This window comes from Amblyomma mixtum, chromosome 8 (assembly GCF_055824585.1).
Source record: "Amblyomma mixtum isolate Tamu chromosome 8, ASM5582458v1, whole genome shotgun sequence".
Classification (NCBI taxonomy): Eukaryota; Metazoa; Arthropoda; class Arachnida; order Ixodida; family Ixodidae; genus Amblyomma; species Amblyomma mixtum.
In genome coordinates, this window is record NC_143019.1 from 88,335,233 (window position 1) to 88,361,711 (window position 26,479).

Sequence of the window (26,479 nt, forward strand, 5' to 3'; positions counted from 1 at the left end):
GATTTCGGAACAAAATTCGGCTGCCGTGGCCGTGAAGGCAAAATTCGGCTGCCGTGAAGGCAAAATTCTAGAGGCCCGTGTATTGTGCGATTGTAGTGCACGTTAAAGAACCCCAGGTTGTCGAAATTTCCGGAGCCCTCCACTACGGTGTCCCTCATAGCCTGAGTTGCTTTGGGACGTTAAACCCCAATAAACCAAACCAAACTCTACTAACAGTTCTTGATTGTCATGAAGGAAGCTTTATGGTCGGAGAAATAGATGGATATATGCTCGACTTGCTGCATCGATGCCTGGTTCTCAAAAACGTGGTCTATGCAAGTGTTTCTTGAAGAAGGAATGTGTGACAAACAACAAGTGGTCTGTAATTCTACATACATGTCTTGCTCGAATTCTTTATCTCAGTCTATCAAAAAACTGAAACAGCTGATGTGCTGCGCTCAAATTTCGCATTAGGAAGTAACGTAATCGTCGGCAATTTTTTAAAATAACTTTGTGCAAGTTACCTGTCCTAGCCTGGCGCATGCTTGGCGGTTTTCGAGCGATCTGTGTTCTATAAAAATTTCATTTGGTAGTCCAGCCCTTGATCTGTGTAGTTCTCCCTTGTGTGTAAATCTTTTTTGCCTGGCAAAAATCTTCTTCCAGATGTCAAAGACCGACGGTGTGGAGATACCGCTAACCTATTCCTACATGTTGTGCGTTTATCGTCTTGCTACAAAATTCGCTGCTTTTATACACTATTTTTAGAGTCTGTGAGAGGCCCCTGACAGGGCCATAATAAAAATGTCACGTATATGCATTTCAGACCAGTTGTCATGGTACAGAGCCGCTAACTAAATCACGGACTTGTTGCACCGGAACATGTAGATTAAAAATTGCAACATTTACATGCTTACATACTTTGCCAGCACCCCCAGTGTTAGCCGTCGGGTACTTATATTTGGTTTTCTTTGTACTTCCTAAATAGCTCTCTCTTTCTATGGAGATGAAAAGTTCATAATTCTCAGAATTAAACAAAAAACAGCTTTTATAAGCGAGTACAAGATGGGCACATTTCGTTTCACTACTTATTTGGGGTTAATCACCATGGGCTTCGTTTTTAGATGTGAGCTGCAGCACAAACATGTTTATGCCATGTAAGCCGGTGGCGATTATCGTTTACAGCTGCGGACAAAAGTAAACGAAGTATGATATTGTCGCTTAACATGTTTCCTGCATTCGATAATAGATATTAGGAGCTGTGCTGTGTATACGCTGGTAATGGACGTTAGTGCACTTTGCATGGACAAGCAATATTTCCCTGTGCGATGTCAGTGCACTCTAAAGATCCCCAGGTGGTCGAAATTTCCGGAGCCCTTCACTACGGCGTCCCTCATAGCCTGAGTTGCTTCGGGACGTTAAACCCCAATAAACCAACCAACTTATCTTCTCACCTTATCTCTTAGCACCTCTACAAACCGCAACGTGTGCACATGGCGGTCTCGATGTGCAGGGGTGGTGTACTGAGCCCCGGAGTGGTCCTGGACGGGACGTCTTACATGGACAGGATACAGAAACGCGGCATCCGCATGGCTGTTGTCTCATCGGCACTGGACGTTGCGAATGGCCGCGTGGTCAGGTACGTGTCAGGGCTGGGACTCGGCGCCTCATGTGGCTCTTTGTTTAGCCGAATCTTCTACGTCAGCTGGCAGCACTACACCCCGGCGCTGGACATGCCTTTCTTTCCTGCGAGGCAGCTGAGATCGCATTTGCCGTTTAAGCCTTGTTTCGTGCGACTTCCTTGTGGCTTGGTTCCATGGGCAACTGCTCTGTAAGGACCAACATGTCAACCGTGATGCTATGATGCACGCACAAGAGTTTATTTATTCTTACGTTTTTTTTGCCGTTCATAAACAGTTCGTTACCTTCTTTCAGGAGCTGTTGGGCAATAACTTATTCGTTGCTTTATTATATTGCACGGGCTGTTGCCTATGCTTGAAATGACCTTGGGGTGACGACAATAAACAGATTTTATTCAAATTCTATTCCAATTTTCATGCTATACTGGTGACAGTGTCGGGTTCTCCCATTGCAAAATGCTAAAGTGAAACCCATTTTAAATGCCCCGAAGTGCCTTTTGTCGAAACTAAAATCTGTTGAGTGGGCACTGGTGGCACTTGTGGAAGTGTATTCACAAATTTTTATTTTAATAACAAAGAGATTCGTTGACGCTGCTTATGCAGGTGGAATCAAAAGATGAATAGTCTACGGAAATTATTTAATCAACTTTTCAACTTTTGGTACTAGGGCGCAATATTATGTTGCGAGATTGATGGCCGTCAACTTTGGACGCGAGCCCAGTTTCGAAATTTTCTGAATTGGCATCGTGTTTCTAAATATACGCGTTTGCAAGCTTGTTAAGTTGGCTTTCCCCCTGGCACACTGATAGAGTGGCGTCACTCTGATTTCTAGTGGAGCGAATGCAGATGCAGTTTGTGTATTTTATGATGTAGAAGTTAACGTGATATCGGTGAAGATAACACGCATAGCGATGTGAAAATAAAGCATTTTCATCATAACAAAATGCAAAAACGTCCATGCAATGAGTTCTCGGTGAAGGTCCTGAGCAAATATATCTGGATTTTAAAAAGGTTGTTTTATGTGGATAACTTTTTCGCTCATTTTAACCCTTATCCGGGTTAGTTCATTGGCATCGGTGATTTGCTTTTAAAGTAGTTCAGTGAGTGCCCCAGCTCTTGATGCTTGTGTCTGATTCCGAAAACTCGTGCTCAGAAGCCGAACGTTATGGCAGCTAAGCAAACACTGCTTGCATTTTATGAAGCTAGACGTCTTTCAGAGCTCATGTGATGTGTCCGTAAAAACAGCTACGAACCTGTGTTTTTGATTGGAATTCATATGAACAAGTAAACATTATTTGCTCTTGGCGATTAACCTTTGCACCATACGTAGTTCGTCATTTATTAAGGTACGTTGTTAGCAGTTACACTTTTAGCAATATATGACACCACATCTGCGGAGCCGTTTGAAGATTAGGAACAGATTCGGAACAGCTTCGAAACAGATAGATTCAGAACAGCTTCTATAAAATTATATATAATTCTAGTCGCGCACAATGCCAGCTATGCCAGTTATCGCATAACTGCACCACTCTGCCGAGTGGGCTTGTCCTAATTAACCGAAGAATATGTAGAGATTATGCTATTTTATGGTTTATAACTTTGCGTTGCGCATCCACTCCTAAAGCAAATTCTTGAGTACTGCTTTTTATTCCATTCCTAAAATGTGCTTCTGATTACATGCATAATCCTTGAAGGGGTTGCATTTCTTTTCAGCCATGACCGTCAGTTGAGGATTGCGTAGTATATGAAAGTGCTTCCGGCACCTGCCAAGAAAAGAGGCATTTTAGGAGCTTGGGCGGTATTGTTACCAGGGGCGCTTTACTATTGAAAGACGATTCATTGAGGTCGCCTTTGCGGCAAAGATGTTTTTATGAAAGAGGGCACCTGGGAGCAAAGATATGCTTTTTTTTTGTGGGCGAACGGAAGCACAGTGGAAATGAGAAATGAAGACGATTGGTCAAATGTTTAGGGGAATCCCCCCAAGGTGGAGTAGATTTGTAATAAGGGAGTAATTACTCCCTTATTACAAATCTACTCCACCTTGGGGGATTCCCCTAAACATTTGACCAACACTCTTCCCACTTCGAGTTACTGATCAATTCGCTCTCGCCCTACCACAAGCTTGCCGTACCGGTTAGCTCAATTGGTAGAGCGACTGCTCCGGTGTGGCGGTGGTTCCGGGTTCGAACCCCGGACCAGGACGAATTTTTCTTTAACTACGAAGTTTCTGAGAAAGCTGTATAGCTTTCCTTTGTAGCCGTATGGCTGCGCTTGGGTGGATGCCATTGAGTAATTACTCCCTTATTACAAATGAAGACGATGTGTTTTTTTTCACTAGTTTTGGAGTTTCACTGTTATGTGTTTGCAACTATCTTGTTTTTAAATGTTCTGAAAATGCGCTGGCAAAATTCTTTTTTTTTTGTGGTGCAGCTCGCAGTGTGGCCAGGATGCCGGCAAGAAGCTCAAGGAACATCCACTGCCTCCAAGTTCATCCTTTCTGGCTGTGAAACGCGGGACTGGCCTTCACCAAGAAAGCTTGCAGTGCCAGTGAATGATAATTCTTCACAGCTCAGATGCAAAATGCTTCGGCATAGCAGTTCGAAAACGTGTTAAGCGCTTTGCGATATGCGTTAAAAAAGTGCCTCTACCTCACCTTTTAATTATTATTAATTAATGTTCACAGTATTAGGATAATATTATTTTAATGAAGCAACCAAACCAGCCTGAAAGCAAGCCATCTCTACCGACAGATGATATGTGTTCTCTACTCAGAAGCAAACTGCTCCGGCATGCCACTGAGGAAGCGTTTAAAGGGCTTTATGATAAGCGTTAAAAACGTGCGTCTACCTCATCTTTTTATTTTTAATTAATTTACCTTGTTACATTACTACGCAGATCATAATAAACTTGTTTCAAGGAATGTTCAATTCGTTTCACTTGCCCAAAGGGTCCTTAGTACTGTCACATGCTCCGGAAATGCCTTGATAGAATTAGACTTGTAAACAGCAGGCTATCACAGATGAAGTATAAAATGCGCAACAGGTCAGTATTGGAGGTTTGTTGGAAATGGGAACAATGCGGCATCTAATAGGGCGCAGAGCACCACGGTAACTGAGCCACCAACGGTAGCGTCCGCAGTCGCTGAGATGACTGAGTGCAGATCGCTCCTGCCTCTTTGGAGTCTGCTGGCGCACGTTAGAAGTCGGCGTATATATAGCTTTTGAAGCGGTTAGAACATTAAATTTTTCCAGGCGTCAGCAAGGATAAAACGACAAAGTTACGTAGCGGTTAAACACTTCTACGGCTTGTCAGAAGAAAGAGAAAATTTGGACAACAGCGTGTGAAAGAGACGGTGCCTGCGGCCGCAGAATGATGTGAATGTTGAAGCAGTACAATGAAGACTTATAAATTTTATGCTGGGCTAGAGCTAGCAGCCAGCCTGCCTAGGTTGCGCAAATTGCCCTAAACATGTACCGCTCATATGGAGTGAGTTGTGTGCAGATGCAAAACAGGAGGCGTCGTACCGCTGAAGCGAGCCTAACGAAAAGCAGATTGGGAAGAAGGTTTGTATCTTACGTAAGAACAGTGACTGTTGCTAACAACCACTGAATACAGCATAAGGAACCCTTTTCCAACGTCCAAATTAATGTACAGTCGACAGCCAGGCTAACATGTTTTCAGATGCATGCGACGCGACATGCATAAAGTCGCGTAATCTTAGTATCTCGGAATATTTTTTAACCCTGGCGAAATCTAGCTGGGACACCCTGTATGTACAGCCTTTGTCAAAAGTTTGGAGCCCAGGGGGTTTGCTTCTGAAGCACACTGTCTGGTTCGTAATGCATCTCCAGCGCTCCAAATTTGCTGAAGGTGAGAAGATTTCTGGTCCTGCCTCCTCCAATGGGTAGGACTACCAAGAATGTTACAGGAGTCCCACTGCTAGGCTTAGAAGCAAACCCCCTGGGCTCTAAACTTTTGACAAAGACTGTACTTCCGAGTAAAACGTGTGGGGACCGTCTACCAGCGACTAACACATAACCGATAATGTGGACCCTCGTGGACACACCAGTGATCAATCGTTTACACCCGACTTTGAACAATCATTTTGCTCAATATATGGGGCGGCCATAGTCACCCTCATACACTACTTGCGGGATTGCCCCATCCTATGGCAGTTCCCCCCCATACCCAACCCGTCCCTCTCGTCATGGGAGGCCTTTCTGCGAGTTGCTCAACCAAGCGACCAACCATGACTAGTGGACAGAGCTCTCCGTGAAGCCCAGGCTAGTGGACTCTTGGACAAGTAGGAGCTCACCCTCGAAACGAAAACCGTTTGTTCTTTTGTTAAAATAAAGTTGCTGCCCCCCCCCCCCTTCCTTCCCCTCCATGTCCAGCTGCTGCTAAGGCTTTTAGTAATAGCAGTTCGTGACAGCCTACAATGCATTGTTTTGCGCCAAAACAATGCATTGAACTTTTGTGGCGCACATATTGTTTTTCGCCTTACTCGTTCCTGCTGCTTATCATGTGTGCAGGCTATGAATTTGTTGAGAGGTTAGAGTCGAATTAGTTCGTCAAAACTTATTTGATGGCGACGGTAATTCCAACCTAATGACAATAAATATTCCCATACATCTGGTTATTAGTGACATTAAATGGTACTGGAATCGAATGATTTTAAATCTTCCAGTGTGACATTAGGAATTCGAACACATAGGCCGCCTTCAGCGATCACAAAGTTGTTGTCGTTGCGCCAAATTATGAACTCCCGTTTTAGTAAACCCCGCGTATACTCAAATTCCTCCTTTCACCCCGCTCCAGCTGACGCTCAACATTCGCGTCATTCGTTTCGTGTCATTCGGGATAGCGGTCTGGTTCACTTGTTCTGTCACAACGCGGCGAATGACTGACAACTAGTGGCAGCATTCTTTTAGGCAAAATAAATGCGCGCTTGAAGCAAAGGTTCGATCCGATAACGTCTTTATCTATGGGGCGTAAAGCGTTAGACGACTCGGTTGGTTACGGCATGACGTTGGAATATGTGCGTGTGAAAGTGTTGGCTTATGCAACATGAGATGGGGAAGTGAAAACACAAGTTTTGGGTAACTTTCCTGTTTCTTTTTTACGAGAGCATTACATGGCTCATCGACACAAAAATCCGACGTCACCCATGGAGTAGCGGCGTTAGAAAACTCGCGACTGGTCTAAACAGTGTGACGTCATCAAAGGCGGGAAAATACGAAATGTTGAGAAGTAATAGTCAGTACCAGTACTTACAACTGCCACAACTACAAAGAAATAGAATAGAATTGGAATAGATATGAACTACAATTTTAGGAGAATTCAAATAGAATTAACATGGAATTCGAATACAGTTTGAATAGTATTGGAAAAGAATTGCAGTGCTTTCCCATTACTCGCACCTGAGTTCCTAGAGTGCCCCCGGTAATTTTTTTTTTGGACAGACAGGGCATCGAACAAAGGAAAGCCCAGTCCATTTGCTATTTTAAGCTTCTGAAAAATGCGACAAAAGCAGTAGAGTCTTAAAAAAATCTTTTTTTGTCAAGAGCGCTAAATTGTCGTCCTTTCCATAACTCCCATTGTTTGAACTTTGATCGGTTTTAGAACAAACGTTAAGCTAGACGTCGAGATGCCGCTGCCTTTGACGTGTGCGGGATATCACCTACAACCTAAATTCCGTGAAAAGAAAATAAAATAAAACAGTTCGTTTAATGCACGATGAGTTTTACGAAAAAACGAGACTTTTCCCTTTCAACAGGCATAAGGCGCAAGGCTTAGTGGCGCTGTCTACGAGCTGTCCGATTCCTGAGAATGAACTCGTGGCCATCCTGTGAGTTTTTTTTTTCTTTTTGAGCCTTTGTGTTTGCATTGGTCACGTGTTTAAATTGCCCGCCGTGACGAACTAAGATTTGTCACCCTCGCTGTCACACAGGCGTTAAGAATTAGAGAATTAGACTGATTTTTTGCGCCTTGGCAAAGATGTTCGTTATCAGGCCGATCCCAGTAGAAGGGCCCGGATAAAATATGGCCACCGGGTGTTTTTTAGTGTAAACCCGAATATTGGAACCCAGGAGTGCATTATGGGGAGGAAATGCGTGAATAGGCTTGGAGTGGCTCTGAGAACGCCAGCAAATTAGAAAATTAATATAGACGAAACAATAGATCCGGCATTCTCTTTAGCTTGCGCTGCGTGCACTAATTCTGGCGCTTTGATGCTGCCGTTACAGCCGAAATGGTGCGACAAGCCTGATGCCTATATTATTTTGCATCGGAAGGAAGGGAAGGGGGTTATTTTTATCAACGGTGAAGAAGCCTGCAATGTGATCGGTCATAAACAAAGCGACGCTTTTGAATTTTTTCTTAGCTGCACTTCAGTGTAAACTTTTTGGAGGAAAACGCCCGCAGCAGTCCTGTGTGTCATGTGAGTGTGCAGAAACTATGGACAACGCTTCGAAGCGTCAATCTGAGAAAGAACTCGGAACGTATGGGTAGTGCTGCTTTCGTCTGTGTTCTCGGCACGGCATTCGGCTTGGGCGCTGCCGTGGTGCTGGACCCCAGTTAATAAGGATAGAATAAGGTATATTGAAATTCCGCAAATGCGCCTTTCCGCATAACAATGTTGTACAGACAAGATAGCTGACCACGCGTTTCCAGCTGAAACAAAGCAAGAAGGACTAGTTTTTTTGTTTGATTCTTCCAAAATACGTTTCTTAATTACATTGTATCCAGACCCTTAGCGGCTGTTCTGTAGCCAATGCAGTTTTTTTATAGAGAAGCCGGCCAGCTTGTCGTTTGCAACATAGTTATGTGGGAAAACGCACTTGCGGAATTTTGATATTGGCGCCTCAAATCAGTTTGCTACAGTGACACTGTGTTTGCGCTCATCTACTTGTTCAGTAATTCCCTCTTTAAAAGCCACGAATGAAACACTACTCAGTATATGTGGTGTCATTTCTTTCTCTTGGAAATGCTGGTGAAGGCATTCCCGGAAAGAGGTTGTTACCTTGATATCACATTTCTGAACTGTATTTCAGGTAGCTTGTAGCTCATAAGTGAAGCAATCGTCTGCTCTGACATTTTAAAAAGGAAGATGCAGCACTGTGGACGGCTACGCCCATGAGCGGCAGGTAATGTTACCGGTAAATAATGCTCCACCCCCATAAAGGAAATCCGAAACCTAAACTTCAAGGTTGTCTGCTTAAAGGTGCACTGAAGAGGAATCTGAACTCCTCTTTTTGCCGCGGCAACTCGATCTACACGTTCCGAGCATTCTTAGAAACTTCCACTTATTGCCCTGTGTGACCGATTTCCCTAATTAAATCGAACTAACGTCCGGCTCCCGCCTTTATTTTTTGAATTCTCCCCGTACGGTGGGCGCAGTCGACCAACGCGTGGAGTGCCTTTCAGCCAGCTCTGTGGAGGCTTTGCTTTCGCTTTATTTTGTTTTTTAGGTTTTATTTATTTGCAGATACTGCAGACCATACATATACATGGCCCAGGCAGGAGGGGCATCCGCGGCAAAAACATGAGTACACATTAACAAGCATGCAGCTGGTCAGAAACAAATTTCACACAAAAATTTCATAACAAGCGAAGTACAATTAACAGTGCAAGAATTGACGCTCCAGTTCTTTAACAAAGTCGCTGGCTGCGAAAGTGTGCGAAGGCAGGGAATTCCATTCACTGGTAGTCCTGGGAAAAAAACTATGCTTATAGGTATTAGTTCGTGCAAAAATTGGAGCCAAGGAGTGAGGGTGTGTGTGTCGAGTTTTCCTGGTGCAATGTGGCTTAACACAGTCTGGCATGTTTAACCTCAGCGTACCTGAGAGGCAGTTATGCAAAAAAGCGAGCCGAATAATTTTTCGACGGGATTCCAATGTTGCTATACTATGTTGCCGCATCAATAAGGAAGGAGAATCGTGCCTTTTGTGAATAATTAGTTTCCTTCGCAGATAATATAGCCGCAAAATAAGCCCGCAGAAATAAAAATACGCGCGGACTATTTGCTTTTACGGATTACTACGTATTACTCCGCCGATGGCAGAGCGGCAAGCCGCCATGGGACTGGGTGAAAGGCACTCCACACGTTGGTCGACTCCGCCCACCGTACGGGGGAGAATTAAAAAAAGGCGGGAGCCGGACGTTAATTCGATTTAATGAGGGAAATTGGCCACACAGGGCAATAAATCGAAGTTTCTAAGAATGCTCGGAACGCGTAGATTGAGTTCCCGCGGCAAAAAGACGAGTTCAGATTCCTCTTCACTGCACCTTTAAACATCGGTGATTATGCACTAATACCAGTCAGAAGTCCAATTCTAACTGGTTTGAGATAAGTATGTGTAACTATTCTTCGTCGAAGTCAGCGACAGTTTCAAAGCATGTTCAATGACTCAGACAGGCAAAGCAGGACTCTGGTCCTATAAATGATTGGGAAGAAGTCTAGAGTAACGTTCGCCAGTCTCGGAACGGCACATCAGTTTACTACAGGTAGTGATAGTTGGGGTAGTTGGGGAATACATCTACCTAGGGCAAGCAGTAACCGCTGGCTCGAACCACGAGAATGAAGTGACTACAGTCACATGCAACTCAAAAACGAAACTGCTGTTAGCCGCTAAAGGAACTCCATTCTAGCTAATGGCGTCGGCCAATTCTCAGGACCCTGCTACCGCTACAATGCAGGGATTGGCAAATTAAGAGGTGTAGTCTCCTCCCTCCATGGTCTGGGATAGTCCCCATCGTGCATTATCGCGCTGCTCCCTGCATTGTAACGTTAGCAGGGTCGTGAGAATCGGCCGCCGCCGTTGGCTGGAAGGCGGTCCTTTGGCGGGGAAAAGCCGCTTCGTACTTGAGTTGCATTCGATATAGGCGATTAAGAATAAGGTGGCGTGTACTTGGCAGACGCTCTCTGGTGAAGATTGTCACTTGCCTTATGAGTATCCCTCATGAAGAAAGTACACAACAGCTGTATTCTATCAGTACTCAGCTATGTTGCCAGTCACAGTGGCTGTATACAAGGGCTTTGAAGAATCTCTTTATACGTTTATGAGGTCCCGGTCGACTGAATACTTTTATTTTAGAGCGCAGCTCTAATGAGCCCATTTGTGGGTTTAGCCACATCGTTGCCGTCGGTGTGACCAAGCCAAAACAAAAATTAATAAATAACCATAAACATTACGGCGATTGGGATTCATACCCGCGGAGGCGCTAACAGAGCAGACTCGCAGTTCACTGCACGAGCACTACGCTCTCGCCGCAGCCGATCACGCCTCATGCTAAACTGCAACACACTCTCGCGCTGTGCACTGCACCACATCGTCGTCCTCTACTAATACAGCTATCGAACTAATGTACACATTCTCGCGTGCTGTGCACTGCACATCGTCGTCTCCATCAACTAATACTATTATCGAACTTATAATCGTCTCCGGACGTGCCGACGGTCCAGCAAAGCAAAACAATGAGCCCACAGAGCCCGAGACACCGACAGAGCTGCGCTCAAATTTCGTATTGGCGAGAATCGTAATCGCCCTTAGAATTTTTTTTTTGGCAGGAGAGTTTAGTGTGTTTATTGTAACTTTGTACAGAAGGGGGCTTTTGGGAGGCTTGTGTTATCTTTAGCTCCTGCTGGCCAGCTACTGTTTTCTTGGACCCGAAAAAAACATTGCCCTTTAATGCGAGAGCATTAGGTGGCGTATGTGGGGAGTGCGCGCTCTCCAACTGCCACCCGCTATAACACCGGCTCGAACGAAACAGCGGCTATAATGAAACTCCGGTGCCAGCAACTTTTTAAGGACACTTTAGTTACAGGTGTAAGTGATTGGGTTCTACCGATGTTAGCGGCTTATTGAAGTTACAGTAGCGGTGTGGCCGTAACTGACAGTACGAAGCAAGAGAAGGTAGAGAAGATTGCTCTCATTTCCTCCGCTTCAATGCAATTGATCCAATGTAATTTTTTTTTCAGAAACCACCGCACCTATTGAAACGGAAACACTGTACGCTGCCAAGTAACCTAAAATGTATGGTAGGTATTGTGCGTGGTATTTAACATCCTAAACTGGGGCATAAAATAAAATATTTTCTGCCCGTATATACAACGCGCTGGTAATATGGTGCCTCTCGCAGCACGCAAGTTATGAAAGACACCGTAGTAGAGGGCTTCGTATTAATTTAGATTGTCTTGGGTTCCCTAAGCCTTCAATGCTCCAAAATATAAAGGTATATTACTGAAATTTGAGCTAGCTGGTGCAGCACCTTGAAAAAAAAAAACAGCGCAGAAAGACGACGGATGTGAAGAGAGACCACAGGCGTTTGCGTTGCCGGTTCTTTACGCGTCCTTCGTTTTTTTTTTTTTTTTGCGCTGTTTCTTCCAAGAAGAAAACTTGAATGAATCGAAGGGAAAACTCTTTATTTCCGCATTATGCATGTTTACGCACTAATATTCAGCGATCAATCTTAGGAATTTTGTTAATAGCGGGGTAAATTTCAAATATCACTATGCCGCCGATTAGCAACAATTAGGATTCAGGCCCTTTTGTGAACCTCGTCAGAGATATGTGAAAGACCAAATCGAAAGCACCGAACCAACTGGAAGGCTGAGATACCGCACACGATTTTTTGTCCACAAAATGGCTTCGTGTTTTGCCAGCAGGTGCAACAAAATCAGGCGAGAAGTTGATGAACAATGGTTGAAAGTCGAAAATTCGCGCCCCATTTTGTCATCGCGCAGCTTGCGCACAGTGCTACCATATATTTTGGTAAGGAAGGGTTAGCTACAGAAAACATGTTGACATCGATATTTGTGTGCAAGCTACGTGTGCTATCAGCGTTAAATGTAACGCGAACAGTGTTACTATAATGCGACCACAAGAGCGCAAATTATTAGCTCCTGGAGAAGCAGTATAGGAGGGGTCTTTAGCCCTTCCAGGAAGCGATGTTTGCGCCATGAAAGGTGCATTAAAGAGAAATTTGAACTCGTCTTTTTGCACCGGGAATTCGATCTACACATTCCTAGCATTATTAGAAACTTCGAATTATTGTCCTATGCGGCCGATTTCCCTAATTTAAATCGGATTAAACGTCCCGGCTCCCGCCTTTTTTGAACTCGCTTAAGCCATAATTAAGTTCAGGTTGCCATTTCTGACAACTTTTGCCCTGCAACGTATGCGTTTTGTCTTACTTGCATAAACTTAGCCTTCACTCAATTCACCGATCTATTGCACTGCTGCCTGCAGATACTGCGCTTTCAACCCATTGTGCAGATGCAACGTCGAGAGTCCACTGTGAGGGTTCAAGAGTTTTATCTTTGCTATACGTCTCGATAATAACAAGTCTTTACTAGGCAAATTTTTTTTTGAAACAGTGAAATTGGTATGGATTGTAATTAAATTAAGTGGTGGTAACAACATTTGTCTGTGGGGTGGGTTGCGTCTAGGAGAAGAAATGAATTGAGATATTTAGTGTGTGGCGGTACGTTCTTTTGACTTCATTTCTGTCCCGTGAACTTTTGGTAAACCTTCCTGTCGTAACACCCCCATCCAAAAATGTGTCGGTGTTCTTATAGAGACATTATAGACATTATAGACATATAGACATTATAGACATTGGAGACATTATAGAGAGTAATTGGTTGCTAGGAACTTGCTGAGATAAACAGTTCGCGGTAGCTTTGCGTATGTCTTTAGATGTAATAATTATTACTCAGAAATTTCTCCGCAGTGGCAATCACAGTGCTCTGTGCGGCTGCTGCGGCTGGCTTTCGGGAGAGCGTGGACTCGTATGCCTCCACTTCTTCAAGCGAAGCGAGTGAGGTCGAAGACGGTTACGAAGAATGGAACGAAGCGATAGTGAACGAAACTATTATAGCAATGGAAAACCAACCTAGGGTAGGTGAACATCCAAAAACCCAGCGTGGAAGTTCTTTGAGGAACTTATAAACGCTGTTTGCTACTAGTGACGGAGCTAAAAGGAGCCGCTGACGGCCACCCATTTGGATCAAAACATGAATATCAGGATGTGGTTTTCTTCTGCACAATGAAAAATTGGTTTAGTCGTTACTGTACATTGTTTCCCGCGTACATCGTTAATGTGTACTGTTGTAGTTCCTCAGCGCTTGTGTGGTGAATGATATTCCAGGAAATAAGTTTTGCGTTAATTTTGATATTTAGTGAGCACAAATTGGTAATCACCGTCAAGTGGAAGCCATCTCCACACAGAGTCTTTCAACTACATGCACAACAAGGTTCCGCGAAATCTGTTTATTAAAGAACAACATGAGATATAGACGAAACTGGGAAGTTTACTAGGTTAGGGTGGCCACGCTTGGTGCGGGTTAAGGATAAGTTAGGGGAGACCGCTGCCCTGCGGCGATATTTACCTGGCTGATTATGATGGTGATGTGCGTGGGTCAGCGCCAAGAACAAAGCTGGCCTTTCATCAGCTGTTCTCTATGTTGCTCAACAGGTGCGCAAGCCAAAGTAGATACCATATTCGCAGAAAATCCGTGATCAATTTATATAGGTCGCGAAGGCAGAGCTTGAACGTGCTCTAGAACCAAGCGCCAGGGACTTCAGTGAGGCTGCGGAACTGAAGCGCCAAAATTAAATGTGCGGGAAGGCACACTGAAAAAAAAAATATTTGTAATTTACAACCACTGTTTACACAATTTTAATTCCTTCTTTTAAAAAAACGTTTTAAGTCTGGGCGTTTGGTCGGAAAGTACAGCGCTATTTTTTTATATAGTATACTATGTAAGTACATTCGCGTCCCCTCGAAGCAGCGACCAGCGGCTCTCATGCCCCCTCCACCTTGACTATTCCGCGGCTTGCTTGCCGCTGGCTGCGGGCTACTCCCGACCTTGGCCGGCATATCTCGTCATCTCGTGACTCCGTTTGTTGAGGAATGCCATGGAGCTTAACCCCAATAAATGCAAACACGTGTCATTTCACCGAAAACGGAAGCCCCTTTTATTTCCGTACGTAATCTCTGGCGTCGCAGTGGAATTAACCAACTCCTATAAATACTTGGGTGTAACCTTAAGCCAAGATCTAACCTGGAATGCGCATGTCACTAACATTCTATCATCAGCTAACAAAACCCTTGGTGCCCTGAAACGTCATTTGCGCCATGCACCGCCAAGTGTTAAGCTTCTTGCCTACAAATCCCTCGTTCGAACAAAGCTAGAATATGCATCCCCCATTTGGAGCCCTAACCAAATCTATTTGTTAACATCACTAGAATCGCTACAGAGCCGAGCCACTAGATTCATTCATTGATGTTATTCATATGATATCAGCACATCATCTTTAAAAGCGGAGTTGAGCCTAACAAACCTTGCCTGTCGTCGTCGCATCGCCAGTATGTGTTTATTTCATAAGTTTTTTTTTACAGCTCATTGCGTGTTCCACTCTACATTAGCCTTCAAGCACGCATTTCACTCCGCCTTGGTCATCCCCTGCAAGTTTCCCGTCCACAGACTCATACCACAACGTTTGCTGCATCATTCTTTCCTCGCTCAGCCAAAGACTGGAACGGCCTTCCACACGGCGTCGCTGCAACCACCTGTCCATCCTCATTTTTGAATTGTATAACTGCCATATTTAACGAATAACATCTCTGTACATAAAGTTTGATTCTATCTGTACCCACCCCTTATGTAATACCCCCAAAAGGGGGGTCTTTAAGGAAATAAAGTGAAAGTGAAGGTAAAAGAGGCTGCTTGCCTTCTATCAGCGCTGATTTCAAGTGTTTGGTCATTTCCTGTCCTCGTGCTACTTCCTCGTCGGCTACGTGTGCGTGCTTGTTTTTTAATGAGAAAGTATCACTAGGCTATGTAGGCGAGGTCGTGTCACCAAAACGTGTCCGCAGTAGTTTTGTCGTTCTTGAAAGAGATAGGATCAAAGGAATGGTTGTAATGGACAGAGGACGATGTGAGGGTGACGCGCGAAAAAATTAATGTCAATAGGGTGATTAGTTAATTAATTGGAGCCAAAAATGTCGAAATCACCGAAATAGCGCAGACGTCGATAGAATGAGTGGACGGGAAAACAGCCATAGGGGGCAGAATTGTAGAAAATAGGCAAAAAAGTGAAAATACAGTTTGAAATGAATTGAAGCGCATTTGACGAGTGAGAACTAAACCAACAAAAAGTGTCACTGCCATAGATTAATTAGTTAATTAATTAGTACCAAAAACCATTAGACGGTTGAATAGTATGAACGGGGATATAGTAAGTGGCCTTTGCCTGGTGTGTCGCGCTGAACCTTACGAGGTTCGAGGATTTATTTCACCCGCCAAAAATCACGCGGCTATGACATCACGTCGTTTATATTTTAAATTGTGAAATCATCATTTAGTTCATTAAAACTTCCTGTTGGGCGAGTTGGTAGTTCATCTTGAATTAGAAATGTTATAGCGCAAACAAAGACACGGACAAGAGAGACGAAACACACACACAAGCGCTTGTGTGTGTGTTTCGCCTCTCTTGTCCGTGTCTTTGTTTGCGCTATAACATTTCTAATTCATTATTTAGTGTTCCGCGCATTTCGAAGAGGGCGCTGGCTCCACGCGTTAGGACGCCATGGTTTAAACGTAAGGCCTTCTACACAAGCAGCCACAGAATTTGTCTTCTTCGTGCGAAAATACATGCGCTTTCGAAAGCATGCAGGCAAAGCAACCCCTCCAGTGCACGTAACTAGTCGAAGAAGCCAAATTTTGTAGAGCCACAGCGCCTAGTGTAACGGCCCGCTACAAATCTCAGATTGCAACTAGGCGCCTAACACTCCTAGTTAAAAAGTTAATTGTTCAAAATTAGTTAATCACCTTATTACTTACGACGATTCACCGGTTGTCTGGTGTCCGCCAACACTGCTAACACTGCGCCGCAAAAACCATAGTTTTGCCCCCGAGAACCTATTTTTGAAATTATTGGAAATGTCCGCTGAAACACCTTGTATATTACCGGCCACAATGGGGCAGCGAAAGCTCAGGCATGCGAACTAAGTTCCGCGTTCACCTAAAAATGAAATGCAGCGGTAGCCTTACGAATCCGGCCGTCTAGAGTGGAGGAATTCGGTACTCAAAAAAACCTGAAGGCTTTTACTAGTTCACTAGAACTTTGCCCAGCTAGGGTAAAAACAATGGACGTGAGTGAGTGTAACCAACTCTTCAAGAATGAGAATCTCGATATTTCTAGGCATTGTTGGTCTTCTTCAGACGTAACATGAATGGTGACCACCTGCCATTTCTAAGCAAAGCGGTCCGTTGTGTTTGTCGCCACGGGGGACAAGCGCCGATCGAGCGCAGTGCTGCCAGCGGTGTTTTGATTGTTTCAACTTTAGTTTGAACGGGCCGGAGTGAAAAAAAAAATGAAGGAAAGATGGCAGGGTGCGTCGCGTTACGTTAGCGAGGGTTCTGTTGAACTTATTATGAAATTATTATGGTTTTAAATTTTTCTGGAAAGTTTCTTTCACCCCAAGTACTGTGCTGTTATCTAAATCAACGACTAAGGGCGAAAGAAATGTCGTCTCATGCTCAATCGCACTTCCATCGCATGCTAACGCTGTGTTAGTTATCTGTAGCCAAATAACAGGAGGAAATACGGACTTATTCAACAGGAATTTTACCTGAGATTCAAGGGGGCGGGGGCTTTTGAATTGGCTTTTTGCACAGCCTATTAAGCACATTAAAGTCCTTCGCGCCACTAGTAGACCCAATACATTAATTGAGCTGTGAGGAATTTAGGAGTTTTTAAGCCTGAGTGAAAAGAAACATATTTGGTTATGGAAGTTCCGCTAACCTGAAAATGCTTACATAGTTTTGTGATACTCAGAGGTTTTTAAACTTGAACGACAGGTGCTTTGTTCTTGCGGTGGTGGTTGAAATAACATCATTAGATATGCTGAGTGAGGAGCCACAGTATGACAGGAAAGGAATGACTCACATACACTTCTTTGGCATATATGTTGGTGACTCCTCACTCGGAATACTGCTTTAGATTTTACGCCAGAACAAAATCGCGAAGGAAGCGAAAAACAATATTAAAAAGCTATTTTACCCAATGCTCACTCCCTTCGCTTTCGATTCACTCATTTACAGCTGGTTATATTGGGAGGAGCGTCAGCTACATGCTATGACGGCGTAGGATGCTTCAACACGACGGATCATATGAGGTTGTACGGCGGCGGACCACAGTCTCCGGAAAAAGTTGGAACCAGGTTTATTTTCTACTCAACGAACACCTCCGAAGGAGAGGAAGTGAGCATTCAGACTTGGGATTCAGCTTATGCTAAACAACGCTGGGACCTTCGAAAGCGACTGGTTGGCATAATACACGGATTTACTGAATCGGGTCGCAGAAAATGGGTGCTGCGAATGAAGGATGCCCTTCTCAAGGTAAGAATGCTATTAACATTTCGCGGTAAACATTTGCAAGCTGTCGAAAAGAATATGTTAGATGCATGCACGACGGTGAATAACAAAATGTACTGTAAAGGATAGGTAGTGCGTGCGAGGTCATTGGTACTGCTAATTCTTTCTCAGCACCCCGCCGCTGCCGTCTTCAATGGACCCCCCCCCCCCTTCCTGCGGGAGGGGGCGGCTGGGTTCGCTCGACCTTTATGTCACCTTTCTTGGAACGATTCGCGCACCCGAAGGCGCCAGGCCGCGCGGGTGTCCATCGCCCTTTGGGGCAGATTCGCGCCGGCTATCCAGGGAGTGGTGAGAGCCGCCGCACGCCGATCGCCCCTCTCGTCTTGACGGATTACACAAACCCGCGACGAACATGTGGTTCGAAAAGTCTGCAGTCCTTCTGAAGTTTAAGCAGTGCCGGACGGAACGGTGTCGGGGAGCTGTTGACGAGGGGGGCAATAAAAATGACGAATAGCCGGCGACAGCGTGGCTAGCCGGGAACAGCGAAGGCCTGAGTTGGGTGACGCGACTGACCGGGTGTCGGTGAGGCGCCGGATAGTTAAGAGCCTTAGGAAAGCTAAGTCGCCTAGGAACGTGGTTCAGAGCTCGCAGTGGCAGTTACAGCGGTAACTGCCCGTTTAAGCCCCATAATCCCTAATTCCCGGACGACGCCAAGGTCGAGGGTCATCAGAGAACCAATCACATGTGCTGGCACGACTGCGTGTTCGTTTTTCTTTTATAATTTTTTGTGAGGGAGAGAATGTTTTACCTTGCACGTGCTGGCACGACTGTGTATTTGTGTTTGTTTGTACTTTTATTTAGATGTGGAGAGGGTATTTTACCTTACGCGAGCTGGAGGGCTGGCCATGCTCTCGATAAACCAGTCATGTGAAGAGTGCAACATGATTGGAGGCTACCAAATGTGGGCCGGGCCTTTAGGTCTTTAAGACCGGGCCCCGGAACCGGAAAAAGGGTTCTGGGCTAAGGTCAGATGTAATGCATCTTCGGCTATGCCGAGTAGGGGCCTCCCCTAGTGTTAGCCAATTCCACCTTTTGTTGCTTTGTCTTTTTGCCGCTTAATGTGTCTCTAGTGCCTAAACATGTATGTAATGTTAAATTTATATACATAAACTACAAGTATCCCCTTTATCCCGGCATCGTAACTGATCTCAAGACCGTCTCTAACGGGGCACCCCTGGTGCGAAGAACAACTTCAGTCTTCCAGTGTACAAATCGTCTCTGGCGGGGCACCCCAGGTGTAAGGAAGATATAGAGGACCTGTGAAGTTTACTTGTACGGTCTATTGCCTATACAGTCTACTAGCATGCATTCGGCTTTCCGAGAAAATCGATGGCTTGTGAAGCGTTTCTTCGTCAGAGCAGCTTTTTGTCCCCACTTCCTGCACTTTTATCTGTATTAAAAATGCAAATAAAGATTGATTGATTGATTGCGAAAACATATTCATTCGCACCGCGGAAAACCAACTCTTGCTAGTAGTGTTCCCGTTCTAGCTCGTTATTGCCAGAAAATAGAATTTTGCCCTTAATCAGCTGAAGGAATGTACGAATGCTTCATCAGAACATGATCCTTCAGCAAAAGCGTCTGAGAATGCTCAAGTTTCTCTTAAAGAGATATCACCAAAATATCTAACGCAGTTGCTCACTCTCTCTCTCAGATTGATGCCAACGTAATCGTTGTTGACTGGAAGAACGGTGCTGCACGGCCCCGTTATCTGAAGGCGGCCAGAAATGCGCCAATGCCTGGCGCTCTGCTCTCTACTCTCCTTCAAAAAATGATCCAGTCTTCAAAGCACGAACTCAAGCGCCAAAACGTTCACGTCGTGGGATTCAGCTTGGGTGCTCAAGTGGCTGGGTTTTGCGGCCGCCATTTTCTCCTAACCACCAAGACGAAGATTGGAAGAATCACAGGTATTCGTAAAGGGCGCCGTCTTGTACAGCTTCTTCAAATAGGTGAAGTATTCGCGCGATATAAGCGTGATGGGTGGAAGGATGTGTAGTGTATAATCCAGGCCTTGAATAGAGTTGCGGCTTCTCTGGCCCCGCTGCTCACTACGACGAAGTAAACTAACCATTATAAGTCACTTTGCATCGTTTCCTTGGTTGGTGCTACATTGCTGAGTTGATTTATACCAAGTGCAGTAAAATGCGGTGAAAACGTGCGGTGCATTGCCATTCTGCACCAATTCATACAAAGCACACATCTATTAGATGTCCGCTTTTCTTGGGATGAATATGTGCATAGTATTATTTTCTAAACTTCTTGTTAAAGAAAATGAAAATCTATCTAGAAACATTGAACAAAACGTACGCTTGCATTCCACAGCCCCATTGAAACGTGGGTGCTGGTTGCAAACATCGATTATATCCATTAGTTACGGGCTTCCTACCGGCTAAGCTAGCCAGAAGTATAGCATTTCGATAGAGGCGAAATCCTAGAGACCTGTGTACTGTGCGATGTCAGTGCATGTTAAAACACCCAAGGGGTCAAACTTATACGGAGCTCTCCACTACAGAGTCCATCATAGTCTGAGTCGCTTTGGGACTTAAATCTCATAAGCAAAACGAAGCCAACCTGTGCATTTAAGTTGACCCTTTTGGATTGCGACAAGATACACAGTCGTTTGCAAGAGCTCTGGATGCATGCAAATAGCTCGAAACTTCGAAGGCAGCAAGTACAATGAAAAGTAGTGCCCTTGGTATTTAGAGATAGATCTACTTAGGTATGTGTTCTCAGACACTGTCACAGTCGCTTAAAAACGGGGTTCTTCAATCTGAAGGGACTGCCAACGTGGCACTGACCCATACATTCTCTTCCTTGGTATTAAAGTGGGGTTTTAAATTTTACGCCTGTGTTTTGTTTTTAAACGGTCAAGGATGTAAGTTTTGCAGCTACCTATCAGTTGGTGTGACAAGAAGGAAGCCAAAATGCAATTAGGTGCAAAACTATACTTACAATAAGAGAGTATGTAGTCATTGGCACCCACCCAAACCCAGCCATTGGGCTACAAACGAAATCTTGACGAAAACCAAAGCCAAAAACTTTGCCAAAACTTTACTTCCGTTTTTTATCGACATGTGATGTTAAAACGGTGGCATTGCTTGTTTGTATTTTGGTGTATGGTTGCTTGGTATATACTTTTTTCGCTACCAAAGCATGTGCTGAAACAAAAAAAAAATAGTTTCGTTTTTAAAGTAATGTTCCCTAAAAAGTATTCGCAGGTGATTGTGTGCTATCGTATTTAATTAGTAAGCCATGTGGTGAAGCATGTTGGCAATCTGACGGGGACACAATCTCTTCTTAGTGCAGCTACTGGCTTATGATGCTTAATACTACTAAGTGAAAATACACGCGTATTGCAAGACGACCTCGTGATTACCCCTACCTTTAGCCCTTGTGACAACACCCCTCGCTATCTTCTTACTAGCCCTCCATTATGATCCGTTTCATAGTATAACTATCTAGGTGTTCACATATGACACACAATCAGTCTGAGAAAATGCACCTGCACTGCAAACCTGGACTTGCCAGGCAAAACCACATTCGGTTTATTAGGTCGGCATTTATGGCTGCAAATTGCTCCTTCAAGCAGTATCTGTACAGGAAATTAATAAGAAGGAAACTAGAATATGCATGTTCACTGAGATCCCAATCAGTTAGGTTTAATTAACACTTTAGAGACCAGCCGAAAGCGTGTCGCCCGTCACATTGCCTTAGATTACTTCAGCAAAGTGGTTGTTTGGGCGTGTTGGTAAAAATGGTAAATCGGTAAATTGGTTTTTGAGGAAAGCAAATGGCGCAGTATCTGTCTCACATTTCTCGGCTGACACCTGAACCGCGCCGTAAGGGAAGGAAGGAAGGTGGGAGAAAGAGAGAAAGAGGTGCCGTAGTGGAGGTCTCCGGAATAATTTCGACCACCTGGGGATCTTTATCGCTCACTGACATCGCACAGCACACGGGCGCCTCTTGCGTTTCGCCTCCATCGAAACGCGGCCGCCGCGGTCGGATTCAAACCCGGGTACTCCGGCTCGGTAGACGAGCGCCTTACCACTGAGCCACCGCGGCGGGTCTGCGTATCATGGTCAGACATGTTATAAAGTTGAAGCTCACAACGAGACAACGACGGCAAGACATATGTAGGACACAGTGGGAGATGTGTCAACGACCGGCTCCGTGGACATCATAGAAATGTAAAGGAAAAGTGCGGAGGGTTCTTGGACGTGCACTGTAGAAAGTGTGAGTCAAGCGATGACCCCAGTGAGGCACCCAGTTCCGGCCAGAGTGCAGAACCCTGTGTGAAATCCAGCTGCGTGCCTTCATACAAAGAATGCACCATTGTCACCAGAAGTACCTGCCAACTAATGCGTGAAGTTATCGAGGCAGTGATAACAGATAGTTTAGGAGAAAACTGCGTGTCGAAGCAGTCCATTGCTTTATCCCGCAAGGAATTACAGTACCTGCGACGTCATTGCCGACTGCACATCTGTGATACCGGCCACGATTAGCCTTTATATGCTGCTTTGTTATTCACAGTAAACTGTTGAAAGTTAGCGCTCGTTTGTCTCTCGTCTCTTTCACCGTCCTAGTCTCGTTGGGCGCTTCAACTTTATATCTTAGATTACTCTCTAACTTCCAGTGTATCTGCAATAAAATCAACCCTTGGTCTTTCGGTTCAACCGGCCGCGGCGGTTGAATTTCTTTGGAGGAGAATTTCTAGAGCCCCGTGTGCTGTGCGATGTCAGTGCACGTTAAAGAACCCCAGGTGGTCGAAACTTCCGGAGCCCTCCACTACGGCGTCTCTCATAGCCTTAGTCGCTTTGGGACGTTAAACCCCATAAACCAAACCAAACCATCTTTGTCAGCGCTGAAAATATTTTTGCTTGCGCGCTTCCGGCAGGATTTATTAAAGTAACCCTATTCTCAAAGATCCGTTATTTCCTCCTCTCCATGTTATATATCTTCATACATTGATCTCAACTAAAATGTAGAGATCCAGCTTTGCACAACCAGCCTTTGCATTAATTTTTGTATTCCCGGAAAACTGAAAATGACCATCACTGGCGTCGACAAATTCGAGAAGACCCAAGCAGATTTTATATGCCCCTCTTTCCTGTAATAAGTCCGGGCCCCAAGAGTACTTAAAATAAATAAATAAACAGCCAAATCGTGACACAGATGTGACGTTTGTATTTTTTGAAGCACAATTTTGACGAAAACGTAAGCGCACAAGAAAACGGGGACATGAGAGAAACACAGGACAGAGCGCAAACTTGCAACTGAAATTTATTGATGACACGAAAGAGAATAAATACAGAATGGAGTTCAACGAAACATAAAGCAAGGACTCAACGGGTGCGCGAGCCGCATCCCTCGGATAATGCGTTGAGTTCTTCCTATCTTTCTTTTTTTGAACTCGCTTGTGTCTATATACGCTTCCGTGTCAACAAATTTCAGTTGTGAGTTAGCGCTCTGTCCTGTATCTCTCTCACGTCCGCGTCTGCTTGTGCGTTTAAATTATGAATAACTAACTAGCCCAAGAAACGGCTTTGTTTCTGAAGCAGAGAGTGAATTTTTGGCTTATATAAAATAGATGTTTCTGTAGTTACACGAAGCCTTTCCCGTCATCGAGTGGCTTGCGACCGTACCCGGGATCGGCCTTCAGAGCGCAACAAGAGTGCTCGGCGGTCATCGAACAGAATGCATGTCGCCCACGGCGGCACTCAATTTAAATCTGGCAATTAGCCATCGAGATAAGACGCCAAAGTGGCAAAAACAACCTTGAACACCCGCCGCAGTGGCTCAGTGGTTACGGCGCTCGGCTGCTGACCCGAAAGACGCGGGCTCGATCCCGGCCGCGGCGGTTGAATTTTGATGAAGGCGAAATTCTAGAGGCCCGCGTACTGTGCGATGTCAGTGCACGTTAAAGAACCCCAGGTGGTCGAAATTACCGGAGCCCTCCACTACGGCGTCCCTCATAGCCTCAGTCGCTTTGGGACGTTAAACCCCAATAAACCAAACCAAACCAACCTGGAACAATTTCCACTCGTGGCTGCGATCGTTCGAGATAAGTCTGGTCGCATCTCGAGTCAGAAACAGAAAGACAAAGCCGATTGCCGGCGGCTTTGAGCGTGAACAAACAGTATAATGATTCGTGGCAATATTAAAAAAAGCATGCAAGTGAAAATGCGCACGCGAACTCTAATGCAGTCCATTTGTGGCGTCCTCTGCATTCTTATTTTATTGAACTGCATCAATTCGTATAAAAAAGATGGCGGATGGTTTTGTTTCTGCTTCAGGTCTCGATCCTGCTGGGCCTCTTTTCGACAACAGCCAGGCTTGCCTGTCGAAGAAAGACGCGGAATTTGTAGACGTAATTCACACCAACGCCGGCAAACTTCTCAACTTCAGATACGGGCTGAAAAAAGCCGCCGGGCACGCTGACTTCTGGCCAAACGGGGGATCTGATCAGCCCGGTTGCACTTCGGGTGTGTATACAAGTCTTGTAATTGGGCGATTTGCGCGAGTTCTGCTGAGGAGTTACACTGGTTTCTGTGCAGTTGCGGTAAGAGAAGATGGACAAATTGTAATCAGGAAACCCTTGAGCAGCTATGAAAGAGTGATTTTCTTGGCAGTATTTGGGAAAACAATGATAAGATAAATAGCCTTGACGAAACTGGTCTTAGCACGCAGGTTACATAGGGGTACTTCCGGCTTTATGCGCAATAACCTGAAATCACAATGATTTGCATGATATGTTTTTCCAGAGGTTCAATATTAGTGTAGAATAAGTGAAGTTAAAAAGAGTGAAAAGTGAATCACTACGTTGTTTTCTTTGAATAAGTGATAACTGCTTATTTGCAAGCACGTTGCTCATCTCGCTTATAGCACAGCGACAGCATTAACTGCGATGTATTAAGGGGCCTCAAGCAATAGGACAGTGCTCTTCTAGCGCGAAGAGGAACAATACGGATGAGGTGACGTATATTTCAACAAGACTCAAAACGATGTTGTGGCGCGCTACAATAACGCTAATCTAACCAGGACATAGTTTCTTCGGCGGGGAAAAAAAATTGCCGTGCTTTTCTTTTGCTGGCAATCAACCATAAGCAGTTAGAGTAGAGTCTGATGCAGGCAAACATTAAGCTTTGGGCTACCTGCGAGCAGTATTCTGCATTGACTATCTGCATTGAAAGTCAGATAGCTCGTAGGACAGGCTTCCAAAACTTCCCACCTAAGATTTTTCATAATTTGACACCGAGTTCACTTCGATGACGAGTGCGCATTATTTTTGTGAAGAGCATGGCCACTATTGCTTTATTCGAAATATTTTTATAATTTAAAAATCATTTTTTTTGTGACTTGACACTTAAAGCTTAAAGGTATTTGGTAGTTGTGAAAAGCAATTAAAACATTCTTTTGAAGAAATTCATTACTACTAAGTTATTCTTCTACAGCGCCTAATAGAACATCTTGCAACCTGCTTATGGCCTTCAGAAGTTTACTATTAACGTGTGGAGATTTTGTAATAGTAAAAAAAAGCCCCGGTTAGAAATAAAACAACACATTAATTGCTTTTCTTCAGGTGTCTTAAGGCTCAAAACGTGCAGCCACAACAAGGGCCCCGAGATGTTTACGGAGTCGTTAACGAACCATGAATGCAAGTTCAAATCACACCACTGCGGAGGTGGATGGGCGAAATACAAGACTGGAGAGTGCCAGAAAAAAGCGAGGCCCCAGGATATCGGCGAGATGGGTTATTACAGCCACGACCGACCAGGAAGAGGAGACCAATATTTGAAAACTCTTCAAAATCAACCACAATGCATTCCATCGAATGCGGCCTGACTTCTGCACAAATTTTGCAGTAAATATTGCTTCCAGCTAGTATTTCAAAGGAATGCCTGCTTTTTGCGTCCCGCTGATGAAAGCGTCTCGAATTGAACCGCTTATCGGTTTTTTTGTTTGGTATTAGCCGTTCTTTACTTAGTATTGAGGGGCCTAAAATTGCCGAATGGTATATGAAGTTGGAGCAAGAGGTCGGAGTGGTGCGAGCGGGATGTCCAACCTCGAGGGGTAGACCACGATTCTACAGTCACGTTTCGGGCGAGCAGTTGAAGGCGCCTTGCTGCGTCAGCTCTTGTTAGTGGTATGCGGACAGTGTTGGTTGTATCGTGAGCCGATCGAGCAGCATCGTCAGCTAAGGCGTTACCAACAATGCCACTATGGCCTGGTACCCACTGGAAGATGATTTCATGATCCTGTTCGATTGCCTGGTGGTGCAGATATCGTATCTCCGCTACAAGTTACTCATGGTCGCTATGTCTCAAGACAGATTGAAGACATTGTAGGGCAGCTTTTGAATAACAGAAAACAGCCCATTTTTGAGGTGATCGTTGTGAGATATACTGTACCTCCGCAAGAA

General features: G+C 44.7%; 2 protein-coding genes across 4 annotated transcripts in view; both read left to right on the forward strand.

The window, feature by feature from the left end:
- The window catches only part of LOC149333409 (saccharopine dehydrogenase-like oxidoreductase), a 70,037-nt gene extending 65,150 nt beyond the window's left edge, over positions 1-4,887 (forward strand). The window contains exons 10-11 of one of the 3 annotated variants that reach the window (XM_089558664.1): positions 1,490-1,615; positions 4,047-4,886. In XM_089558664.1, the coding sequence (XP_089414790.1) occupies positions 1,490-1,615; positions 4,047-4,167 (247 nt within the window). In that variant the 3' untranslated portion in view covers positions 4,168-4,886. Of the gene's footprint in view, positions 1-1,489; positions 1,616-4,046 lie in introns of all 3 variants that reach the window. The other 2 variants (XM_089558663.1, XM_089558665.1) reach the window with 2 other exon arrangements.
- An 8,611-nt stretch (positions 4,888-13,498) lies between these two features.
- LOC149333410 (pancreatic lipase-related protein 2-like) lies at positions 13,499-25,902 on the forward strand. The gene is made up of 5 exons (XM_089556044.1): positions 13,499-13,516; positions 17,728-18,024; positions 19,715-19,967; positions 24,354-24,542; positions 25,640-25,902. Exons 1-5 carry the CDS (start codon positions 13,499-13,501, stop codon positions 25,900-25,902), a joined length of 1,020 nt encoding a protein of 339 aa, XP_089412170.1.
- The last annotated feature ends 577 nt before the right edge of the window (positions 25,903-26,479 follow it).